This window comes from Stegodyphus dumicola, chromosome 3 (genome assembly GCF_044657685.1).
Source record: "Stegodyphus dumicola isolate Sdum_Otavi_A_Nest chromosome 3, ASM4465768v1".
Lineage (NCBI taxonomy): Eukaryota > Metazoa > Arthropoda > Arachnida > Araneae > Eresidae > Stegodyphus > Stegodyphus dumicola.
Genome location: NC_140770.1, coordinates 268,139,760 through 268,153,093, shown reverse-complemented (window position 1 = coordinate 268,153,093; position 13,334 = coordinate 268,139,760). Strand labels below are relative to the sequence as shown.

The window sequence follows — 13,334 nt, the reverse complement described above, 5'->3', positions numbered from 1 at the left end:
TACTGTAAAATAAATTTCCTTCCTTTCAACGTAGCCGATGAGTATAAGTGTTTGAGAGCCCTGCAGGCATCATCTAGTTTTGATAATGAGCCAATCTGGTCATGATAATATTCAGCTGATAATGTCACAGATTGGAATTCAGAGAAAGACGTTATGAGTATGCTACAAGATTGCTATCAAAACGTTTTTTTTTTGGTATTCTTTAATATTGAGTTTTTAAAATGTAATAGAATTAAAGAAATAAAGCAAAGAGTGCCTAGTTACATGAAAAGCAATGTAAAATAGCACTATTAAATAAATAAAGCTACAATTGTGAAGAAATTGCAAGGAAATGTTGAAACTTAATCAAAGATGGCATTTCTACATTTTTGAAGAGGTGTAAGGAGAGTTAGTCCCCACAAAACCAGACTGGTAAAAGTAGAAAAGAATGTACAATACCAAGTGGCAACTGAAGAATGAAATGATTATGCCTAAGGAAATCAACTTGGTCAGCACAACAAAATGTTATCCAGTAATGAAATCCAACATGAAATTGAGTGCAAGGACTGCTCACCACAAACTGCAGGAATTTGATCTAAATGCTGGAATTCTATGCCATTTTTATCTTCCAAAAAACATGGCAGAAAGATTAAAATGGGTTAAAAATCTATGTAATTGGACAATAAAACAACAGAACAGCATTATTTACAATGATGATACCAAAAGATCAGTATTAAGCAGCAATGACATGAAATACATAAAAACAAGAATTGAAGAAGATATGCATCTTGATTACATTACCCTCACCATGAAACATCTTGTTCGCATCATGATGCGAGATTTTGTGACATCAAACAGTATGGACAGAATTTGTGTGATTAATGGGTATATAAAAGCCAAAAAATATGTAAAAGGCAAAACTGAAGCCTTCTGCAAATGAACCTTTCCAGAATAATGAAGCATTTATATTTCAAGAGAATTTAGCTTGAAATCACTTTGCTGCTGTGCACAAAAAACGATTTAAAAGTACAGTTGAACCTCGGATGACAAAGAAATTTTGTGAACAAATAACACATCAGATGATAAATGGTGTATCAACTTACGAACATTCAAGTTGGCAACATAAGATTTTTGAAGGTGTTTTGAAGTACCTCTGGCATAGAATTAACATTTCTTTATTTTTTAAAAAATCATTTTAATATTTCCCATTGCTTAACTCTCATTAGCAAAGCTTAGCAACAAGTAATTTAGAATACCATGAATTATGACCAGATGGGTTGCAGACAGAGACTGAGCATCTCGATACTTAGTACTTTCTTTTGTTATCTATAATATTCTGTCTCTAGGCAAAATCATAGGCTAGGAAGTTAACTATGCGGAAGTTACCAGAGGACTATAAAAGTATGTTTGACTTAAAAGAGTAACAACAGCTTCAGAAGCAGCAACAAAAGGTGACAGTGAAATAAATGTCTTCAGAAGAAAAGTGATCCTAGTTCTCTGACCCATGAAATTTGTATAAAATGGGTTAAGATGGAAAGTTTTTGTGAAATAATATCTCTGAGTAGCTGCAAGCTACAGTAGCTGGCTGTTAGTTACATAAACATTTTTATTGATAATGTTATGTCTCATTTCACACACATTTTGAAACATAAGCAATAACAAATCATACTGGAAAAATTTTGAGGGAAACAGAAGCTCAGTAAGTCTCAAGCAGAATTCAGTGGCACTCAAAGACAAATATAAAATAAGAGAAGTTAGACAGTTAGCTGACATTTTTGGTAGGGAATTTTACATCCAAATAACGACATCTTCCTTGACACTTTTCATTTATGCCATTCACACTGCTTTATATAGGTACAGTAAAATTAAGTTATGTTTCCATCTATTTCACCACTTTAATATTGTGTTTACCTTTTTTGCATTATATTTAATGGTTTCCATTAGTTATAAAACCTGTGCACAAAGTACTACTAAATAAGCAATAATTTGTGGTCCAGGAACAGATTAATTTTTTTTATCCAATGGGTAAAATCATTTTGGTTTATGCATATTTAGGTTGATGAATGGCCTTCAGGAATCAAATCATGAACTGAGGTTTCATTGCAAGGGTTTGGGGAAAGGCAAGATCTTAAGCTATAATACCAACTAAAGAACTTATTTATTTAGCAGAAATAAGTTATCAATAAAACCCAATTTACAGAAGTAATAACTCAGTCTTGGTTTCACATTATAACAACTGCAGAAGTAAAACCATTGGTTCACTCCATGGGAATGTGTTGTAAAGTTGTGATTAAAAAGTCACCCAATTCAGTATTAACTGAATGAAAACTTTTGTATATTTTGTTTTCTCTAAGTGTTTCACTTTTCTATAAAACTGCTGCTTTCATAAATACTCCCTCATAAATGCTACTGCATTACATTCTTGATTACTTTTCCAACAATATATAATTCATCAACATTATTTTGGGAGGGGGAATGTAATATTATGGACCATCAAACCTCAAAAATACACCTTTTCCACAATTTTGGCCAATAATATAATATAATTAATCCAGCAAATAAATTTTTTTTGGTTAATTTGTTTTTTCTTTTAGAAGGGCAGAGAACAGAAAACAAATATTTAGAAAGACAAAATCATTCTCATTGGCCTAGTTTTAGCATTGAAATACACTGTTAACAAATATAAGGAAGCACAGACCTATAGCTTAGGGGGTGGGTAACTGAAAGGTTTTAGATTTTAACAGTTGCCTAAAAGGGTTTGTTAAGGTTTTTTATGCTCTCGTTGAGCTCGCAGTCTACTAGTGTGCTGTTACACTCACTTCTGCTAACCCTTTTACGTCTTTTTAGCTTTAATATTAAGCATCATTTCCTTCACACTTATGACATATACAATTCAACAGGAAAACCACAAAAAAATTAAAAGCAGCATATGTTCAAAATTCCCAATGTTAAGTGTTGGCATACATTTTTTCTATTTTTTTTCAGTCTTTTCTTAGTTTATTATATTAATGTTTTTTTTAGTAAGAGAGCTTACAAAACTTTTTGCCTTTTTATTATTAGCATTTTGTGTGCTAATTTCACTTATTAAATATCTCATTTATTGCACTTGCACCACATAAAATTCAATTAAACAGCTAAATGACAAAATATTTAAAAACATATTTTTAGAATTTCCGAAAGATTTCACACACAGGAGATAAAAATGTTTTATTCAGTATAATACTGCCACTGCTTGTATTCAAATTGTTGAGTTTGTTAATCAAAGATTCATTAAAAATTTACAAAAGATGACAAATTTAAAAATCAGGCTTCTAGGTGCACATGCTCAGGTGGAGGATGGCCATTATCCAAAATTTTATAGCTCTATGTACCATCGTGTTTTTCACAATGTGAGGAAAATACACACATGCAGATGCTTCGTTTAAAAAAAGAAATTTCAATTTGAAAAAGGTTCACCACTTATAGTGAACCAACATAAGATCCCATTTCAAGATTAATATCCTCTTTGGGTTAAAAAAAAGGGAGAACAAACATTTATAAGATTATACCAACAGACAATATTTCAAAATAATGCTTTCTTACACTGTTACAGTTTCATCGATAGAAACATACATTAGCATAATTTACAGTCTAGTCATTCAAATTTAAAGTTTAACATAATCACTTTTTTTCTTTTCTACTTTCTAACAGATCAACATTAAACCAAACTACTTTCAGATACTGTATAATGCATATTAATAATACTGTATAATGCACTAACTTGCTATGCCACAGAGATATCAATCCCACAACGCAGAATTAAAAAAATACTCCGGAACTCCAGACACTCATCTCACCTCCAATCTTGGAGACCACACCAAGGGAAAGCAAACTACAGGTACTGTTGTTGACCTGGTGATTTGACTTGTCATCAAAGTGCCCCCGCCAGTACTATGTGCACAGCCTGTCACCAAGAACATTACCAGAATACTCAGACCAGCTGAGCTACTAGTACCATCTAGGACTTACGCCAAAGCCTCCCTCTATACGATCATACAGATGATCTTCCCTCAGGTTCTGGAACTGGCAGGCTGTTTTTAATCCCCCAAAGGTGTTACTGCCATAGTAAAATACTAAGTTAGTGTTTACACCCCAGAGTATTTATATTATCTGAAAAACATGTTAGATTGAAATTAAAATTTAGAAAAATTTTTGCTGTTTGAAAACAGATAGATCTGAATCAAAATGACCTCTCAAAATGCACTGAGCTTTTCTAACCTTTAAACCAATCTAAGGATAAATTTAGATATGAGTTTTGCCCAGGGTAAACATTTATTTCTTAAGATTGAAACTGCAACACAAAGAATTAAAATTTTATTGATTTCCATAACCTTCTGCTCAGTTTTCAGTGATGGGGAAATTCAGTAATTTGCTGTGCTAAATATTACAATCTCTGGAATATAATTTCTGTTTTTTTTTTTTTCAATAAAGGACTCTTCTTTCAATGAATCAGCTCATAAACCAAAATATACTCTAAAAAGAACTTAATAAAACATTAACTCATACAAATCAAAGATGACTCTCTCGTGCGATACACTGCTGTTGCCGCAAAAAATCTTTAACTTGAAAAATAATTATTTCTCATTAAAGATACAGGTGCTAGCATAGAACATTAATATTTATCACTGCTATTCAAGCATTTCATGCAATTCGCATCACTCTATTTCACTACTCCTCAGGTGGCTATTTTGAGTATTCAGTAGAAGATTTTTTTCAATTTTACAGGAAATTTGAAATTAATTTGCTACTCATTTTTAATATTGGACATGGTCCTAGCAAAATGGTATTACATTTATCCCTTTTGCTGCTATCATAAACCAAGTCCAATTGACAGCAACAATGGCTTTTACAATTACATGTAGTAGTTTTAAAGACCTTTTGCATATGCACAGTTCATTACTGCAAGAAGCTGTCTAACCAGTATAGTGGTTAGCATCACTGACTGCTGTGCTGAAGGGCCCGAATTCAAAGATATTTAAGGCATAGATATTTGTAAATGTATAGTGTCGATACGACACTCTAAATATTGAGCAAGCCGAAAGTCCTCTCGTGTGGAGTCTCGAATTTATCTTGGCGGGTTTTTCTCAGTTTGCACCAGGAATAATTTACTTGGTGAATGCCTTACCTTGTAGCAACCTATTTTTTATTACTTTTTTTTTCATTGCAGGCAAGTGGGAGGAAAAAGTCCTCATTTATATTTTCAATTAATATTAACAAAGTAAACCACATCTGGCATTATGATTGCTTAAAAAAAAGATGCCAAATTTCAAAATGCTCCAATATGCAATTTCATGTACATCTTAGAATATTTTGAATAAAAAACTAATTTTTTGCAGATGTGTCTAATAATACATCTACTTTAAGATGATGTTAAAAATTTTATATGTTATAATACAAAAAATTAATAAAAATATTTAAAAATACAAATTTTAAAAATAAATCATAAAACTGTGCAAATTAATTACATTTGGATTAAGCCTAAATTTTGAATTATGGAAGAAGGAATAGAGTAAGTTTAATAAAAAAAGAGAAATATTAATAAATATATAGATTCAATTAACAATAAGGAGCTAAAAATTTTGAGCTTATTTAGAAACTACTTGTGGGATTTTTACAAAACTTGGCAGTTTGGCATAATATGAGTCGTAGAATCAAAATACGGAAAAATGTGGCAAGTCATTTCAGAAAAAGTCTGATTTTACGTCAAAATACCTATATTAGAACAATGATATATATATATCTAATACATATTATAATTCGTGCTTTCAAGACATGAAAAACGCAAGTTGAATTTTGTCAATTGACCCAGTAGAATGGGATATATAGAACCGTCTCCCCCTTTTTTTTGCAGAATGTACAATAAAACTCTATCAGAAAGAAATCCTAACTAATCACGATGTGAATGTTCTCTTTTCATTCTAAAGCTGCTATTCTACAAATGTGAAACTTATATTCTACAATTCAAAACAACAGGCTAATACTGGAAGATCCAATAGCATGACTGGTTTCAAAATTTAGCAAAGAAACATTTCTATTATAGAACAAAGGACTTATGTGCATTTTACGGTTGTGCAAGCTTTAAAATATCACTAGTATTATATAAATAGCAAATGAAACCCATTTATTTCTACTGCTTTCAGGACAAGAAAAAAAAAAAAAAAAAATCTCAGGGGATGCTGAAAATTTAAATGTTATCTTACATGCACATGAACAAGACCCAAATTTCATAGCATTTTAAAGTTAGAATCTCACCTTGCTTCAATAATAGCTGCTAAATTTATGCAAATAAATTGCATGCAAGACCTCTTTAACTGGAAAGAGTTATAAATGCAAGATAATTCCAGAAGTTCCACAGAATTCTTGAGAGTAACTAAAAAGTTAAAATATTTATTTATTAAAAATCTGACATAATTATTATGCAAGCATAAAGAAAATTCCAGCATCAATTTTTCATAAAGGTCAAAAGTGAATATAATAAATTTAAATTTTCCTCTCTGCAACTTTGATTTAAAAAAAAATCATCAATACTGTGATAATAAAAAATATTCATAAATTAAAGGAAAACAATTCATTTAGCTACAAACATATAAAATAAAGCTGAAAGAAATTTGGAAAAAATGACATTAGAATTATTAACATGAAAGTTATCTCTGTATTTAAAAGTTTGATATTGAAAAGAAAAAAAGAACCATACAGAATACATTTTTTTTGTAGCCAGACATTCAAATGGAATAAAAATTTATATATGAATGAATGCACATGAATTATTTGCATATGAACTTCAATAAAATCTAAAAATTTCATAAAAAGGTAACCATGATTTATTATTTACTATCAGGAAACAATACAAATTAAATCAAACTTACTTAATTCCACCAATGCCATTTCACATATTTCCTTCAATCTTGGTATTAAAAGTTGGTCAGAGATCATTAGAACCTGACATACAAACTCAGCATCTTCAGATGCTGCAAAAAAAAAAAAAAAAAAAAAAATAATAATAATAATAATAATAAAATAAAATTAAAAAAAGGGCAACATTTAAAATTACATTCAAAAAGTGATATTTTTATTACCTAATACAACTTCTTTGTTGCAGCCAACAGATCAAAGAACTACAGTATTTTTAAAGCTTAAATAGGTTTACAAATCAGAAATCAAGCACTGTCTGGTGATAATGGAAATCCATTAACGTAGTTTCTAGAAAATGCATAGCCATCAAAGACAGGAATTTGAAAGCAGTCTAGAAACTTCTATCAAAATGTGGAAAGTCACTGTCTTGGTCACGAGAAACAAACTGCATAATTTTTCAATAAATATAATTCAGAAAGTCAATTAAGACGGTACCTTTGAAAAATGCATTAAGTGTGTCAGTCTACGAATTACTAAATTTTTAAAAATACATGGAAATTTTTCCCCATATTAATTCTCTATATTTTAAAATGCATGCAATACTTAGCTAATTGGAAAAGACATTATCTAATGTCTTTCGAAATCATTTGAAACACATTCTAGCAACTGTGTAACACAAGCCATGACAATACTTTATTACTTCGAATTTTAGCTGCAACAGGATTTCAAAATACGAAAAAATATAAAAAAAGATGCCACCCTCAAATTTAAGTCTAGAAGGATTTTAAAATTGGAAAAATAGTACTGTTTTTCTAACAGATATAAAGGAAAATCAGAAAAAAAGTTATTGACTTAAGTAAATCCTAATATAAATATCATAAGCTACTTAATTTTTCGAAATTCTGCTTTAGATGCAAGATGTTAAAATATTCACTCTGAATTTAAGTCACACACTTTTTTTACATCATAAAAATTTAATTGAAAGTGTGACTTAAATTTACAGTAATATGGTAATTATTATTACTGAATTAGCAAATTGAAGAAAATCAAAGAGGAGGAAACAATTAATGAAAAGTAGCTCTTAGAATGTAAACTACAGTACATTTTCACACAGTTTTAAAAACTACACATCCTTACACTCTTGATGTCCTCTGAAAACGAAAGAAAGATCACAAGAATAATAAAGAATGAAAATAATTATGCTGAGGAAAACTGACATTATAATAGCTGTGGAAAATACCAAGGGAAGGGAGCATTAATGCAAGGTAAGCCTTTAAAAATGTGAAGTACAAAATATTTTCATATTTTAAAACTACACATTATTAAAATTTTTACATAATTTTTATGTCACAATTAATAAAAATAAAAACAGAAATTTAGAAATTTTTAAATAAATACAGATGAGAAGCTTTTAAATTTTATTACTCACTTTCCCAGTTTATTACAGAAGGAAAGCATATCTTGAAATTGTTTTGTATCATCAGTAAACTTAAAGGCAGTATAAAATAACGTGCTTTACATCATTTGACTATATAGACTGCATTGCCATAAAACAGCATTTAATAGCAACAGCAATACTTAATACTCATCATACTAAGAGAATTTAATGATGATATCAATAACCAAAACACCTAAACCGAATTTTTGGATGAATATAAGGTAAATGGTGGTTTAGTTGCATGTTGCTTGCTAAAGAATAAATGCAATATGGAATTCAAACACAATTAATAATCTATGAAAAGTTGAATATCGTAATAATGCTACTAACAGTACTAACAGCAAATTAACAATTGACTATTAAAACCATAGAAGCAGTATTTTAATTACTATTAAAAAATAAGCATAGCTAATTATCTTCATTATATACACACTGGCCAATGAATTAAGTTCAATATTTTATTGGACCACCTTACCTCATGGATAACTGCTCTGAATCGCTTCGGCATCGAGTCTACATGCTTCTCGAGTGCAATTACGTCCAAAGAATACATACATTGGCTATGCAGCTTGCAGCTTTAGATAGAAGAGGTGAGTGCTGCTAGATGTGTCTTTCCACCATATCCAATACATTTTCTATGGGGTTAATGGATCCGGGCTATGCGATGGCCAGGGAAGGTGCTGGAAGTCAGACTGATGTTCAGCGAACCAAGTTTGAACACTTCTGCCATGATGTATAGTTGCATTAATGTCCATGAAGTAACCGTTGCCATCAGGATAAAAATATATCATTGCAGGGTGCACTTGATCTGCCAGTACATTTAGGTATCTCATGGCTGTTTGTTTACTCTCGAGGAACACCAGTGCACCACTTCCATGGCAGCAGAACATGCCCCATATCATGTTATTCCCACCAGACCCTTGCACAATGTGATTAAGGCAAGATGGCTTCATGGGGTTCTCACCAAATTCGACGTCTTCCATCAGTGTACAATAAGGTGTAGCGAGATTCATCCGACCACATTACCTGTTTCCAATCCTCAGATGCCCACACCACTGCAAAAGACTTCTTGCATGTTGGGCAGAAATGAGTGGTTTTTCTCACAGGCACCCGACTATGCATTCCTATCCTCTGCAATTCTCTGTGCACAGTTTGAGTTGAAATATGTTGGGAAGAGCATTGGTTGACGATCTGTGTCAGTTGAAGCACAGTAGACTCTCTGTTCTGCTATACAATTCATTGGAGACGCCGCCGATCACTATCTTGAAAAACTGTGCTCTAACTGTAGTCCTTCTAGAGAAGAACAATGGGTTCTAACTTTTGAAAATTGATATGGCTGCTTTTGAAAACTCAGTGAGATTTTCTGTCTTCAAAGTTGAGGCCCCCTGCTAAATGGGCACCAACAATATGCCCTTTTTCAAATGGTGAAAGATCTGTCGTTTTTCCCATTTTACTTCATTAATCGTGAAAAGCACTCTTACACCTTACTCGTATTAGAATTCTAACCATGTGCAACCATCATAAAAAAAATTGCATACGTCATCCCTAGCATGCATTCAAATGAAAATCTCAAAGGTCTCTAATTCATTGGCCAGCTGTGTATGAAGATATCAGTTCCTGCTAGCAGCAAGAGTCTCTTCATTTAAGAGTTTCAGAGCATTCTGTTGTACTTGCTCATCTGGCAAATTTCACAAATTGAATTAGTCATGCTCTTAATTTTTCTGTTGTATTTTCAGCCCTATAATTCAATATAATTGAAGATGATAGAGCTGCAGATCATTGGTTGTAGAAGCCATTTGAAATCAAGGGTATTTAATGATAGACACAGTGCAGATGAACAATATCCTCTGACACTAGCTGTGAAATTATGACTTTTGTAAGAGAGATATTATTGAACACATTATTGCTTCTATAATATCATGCTGCATGACTGTCTGGGTTTAGCTTGTAGATCACAAGTTAATGAGAGAACCACACATGAATTTCTCATCTTTTGTGTGCTCTGCCAGAAGTACATATATCTGATATTTACCTGTGTAGTAGTAATAATTAAACTTTATCATTACTAAATAATTTTTTGAAAAACTTGTATTTCAGTGTTGTACAATACAAATTTAACATTTCATTATAATGCCAATTTACAGAAAACACTATAAAATTGTAATAATAGTAATATATATCTCATAATGATAAAATAAAGTACAAACCTGACACTTTATTAGTATTATCAGTATAAAGGAATTCCAAGACAGCCTCCATTACTTGAGATGATATTGGAAGAGTTAAATGCTCCAGACGAGAATTCTGAAAAAGTAAATAATAATATTTGCATAACACACAAAGTGGACATTTATTTGTTTATTTATATATTTTTTTAATACAAGCTCTATTGCCTTAACATGCTCACACTATTGCTCAATGCTTTTGACAGAATGAATCAGTATAAATTGCTTTTGGAATGGCTGCTTGGAAAGGAAAGAAAGTTACACATTCTGATTTCACAAATTGTAGTACATAAAATGTTTTGTGGTCTACTGGTACTGTCAGGTGACAGAAGCACAGCTAGAACAACTGAAGCCAATTGTCAAGAACCTTTTTTGCATGATGCCCCCCCCCAGTACGATATATACTTCTATACAAACATTCAAGGGCACACAGATTGAGAGAAACACCGATTATCATTTTATACATACTGCATATATTCAATGAAGTTTTTTTATTTTCAAACTTGTTTATTTAGGCTTCGATAATGTATACAAGGGCTGCAGAATGCCTTTATGGATGACATTTGCCAACCTGTATTCATATTACAAATGAGGAAAACCACGAAAGCTTGAAGCAACAGCCTGTTTTGCAGCTAAGAACAGAATTGGAATGCTTTCATTTTAGTCATACGTACATTAGTTAACTGCCTCATTTGTAACAGCCACAAAATTTTAAATGCATAAAACACACAAAAGCTTATTATTTTCACTGAACACAAATTAAAAAATATTCCATTGCACATTAATTTACTCAGCAACAAATCAAAGCAACACATACTAATAAAATTTTTCTGCAGTAGCATTTCAGATTACTTTGAATATATATATATAATTTATTTCCTAAACAATATTGATTAAATGATTATATTATCTCCTAAGTTTAATTAAAGTAGAATTATTTTAAAAGAGTGAATCCATACTGGTAAGTTATATTTTGAAAGATGTTTTGAAGTAACTTGAAAGTAAAATGTTAATAATGTTTTAACGGGGACTGGAATTAAATCATCATGAAGAACAAAATTTCAATTGTAAAAGGAAAAATTAAATTAAAAACATGTAATGTTTTGCAATAAATGAATTTAAGATCATACAACATTATATATATATATATATATAAAAGCAGCCAAGGACCACCTGGCTAGGTGTAGAAATGCCCTATTGGAAGACTTTGCAAGGAAAATAGTAGTATTTGCATTCCATATGAGAACCACATAAATTTGATGTAGTCATTCAATTACCAGAAACAAAATTCAGGAATAACTTGCATAATTTAAACACTCCACTACTGGCAGACCAGCTAACACAGTATTCCACAGCATATATATATATATATTATTTACTAATGGATTATTTAGTATATTGCCTTCTTTGATAAAGGTAGTAGAATTTTAGTGGAATGAAGTAACATATAAGGATAATTAAAAATGAATTTTGAAATTTTTTTAAAATGAAACATCAAATATGAATCATGAATAAATTGAAAATGGAAACTTTCAAAAACATGAAAATGCAATCAACAAAACAAGTAATTATCGTCATTGACAGGCTGACTTTTCAAAGGGAACAAACGAACTCCCAATCAATTAAAATTAATTAATAAATGTGAAGGTGTTTCATCTTTTACTCAAGTAAGAATTATGCCAAACAGGTATTTAGTAAGATGAGTTTAAGTTAATAAAGTAGATTTTAAATGAGATGAATTTAAGTATAGAATTCATTATATATATATATATAAGTATAAATAAAGAGTAACAATTAAATTAAATTTAAATACTCTCTTGCGCCATTGCTGCAAGGAATGAAATTTGAATTTAACAAATCTTCTCAATTCATATAAAGCTAATTTAAAGATGAAAACCTTTAAATAAATAAGCTAACTTCAAATTAGCTTTATACAAATAGAGAATATTTGTTATATATATTTATAATTTATTTTCTAAATAATATTGATTAATTGATTATATTATCTCCTACGCGTTTAGCACAAAAAATGAAGCAACTTAAACAACTTACATTCAAAGAAATGTTTAATAAAGTAAACAAAAAAATATTAAGCTTTTTTTTTTTTTTTTTTTTTTTTTTGTAAATTTTGATACCCTTTAGATCATAATTGCTCTTTATTTTGTAAATTATGATTTCATATTTTTAACCTGTATAATTTCCTGTATTATTAATAAACCTGTATAATTTCTGCATGCCATCTTACCAGATTTAAATTGATTATCTATAATCCAGAAAAACCCTTAATTCAGAATCGCTGAAGTCCCGACAAGTCCGGATTACGGACTTTGTACTCTATTAACAAATAATCAAATGTAAGTAAGGATTATTATCATTGCTAGTAAAACAATTTTTTCATGCCAATTTACTACATTTTTTTATAACTTTTACTACTTGTAAATGTTACTTTTAATAATTGTAAAAATTTTTATTAAACATTTAAAAATTTTTTAATATTACTTAAAATTTACAAATTGGAAATTTTAGACTTCAAATCGTAATTCTTTTACTTTATTAGCTTTCTTAATTTAATTTGAAATATAAGAATTTTAATAGGAATATCCCCCTTTAATTATATATATGTGCTCTAAAATGCATGTTTTATATATTCTGGAAGGTAAGAGGATATATGTTTTGCTGCTTTCACATCACGTTCACTTTTCCGCTTTATTTTTCTAATGACAATAATGCAACAAATTTTGCAGTACTCAAGGAAATTTCTTTTTCATTTCATTACAGCCTATGCATTGCATTACATAACT

At 30.3% G+C, this 13,334-nt stretch overlaps 1 protein-coding gene across 1 annotated transcript in view; it reads right to left on the bottom strand.

The window, feature by feature from the left end:
• The window catches only part of LOC118186213 (inhibitor of Bruton tyrosine kinase), an 89,380-nt gene that overhangs the window by 21,483 nt on the left and 54,563 nt on the right, over positions 1–13,334 (bottom strand). The window contains exons 16-18 of the mRNA XM_035356283.2: positions 10,516–10,612; positions 6,885–6,986; positions 6,271–6,388 (exon numbers count right to left, since the gene is read on the bottom strand). Of these exons, the coding sequence (XP_035212174.1) occupies positions 6,271–6,388; positions 6,885–6,986; positions 10,516–10,612 (317 nt within the window). The remainder of the gene's footprint in view (positions 1–6,270; positions 6,389–6,884; positions 6,987–10,515; positions 10,613–13,334) is intronic.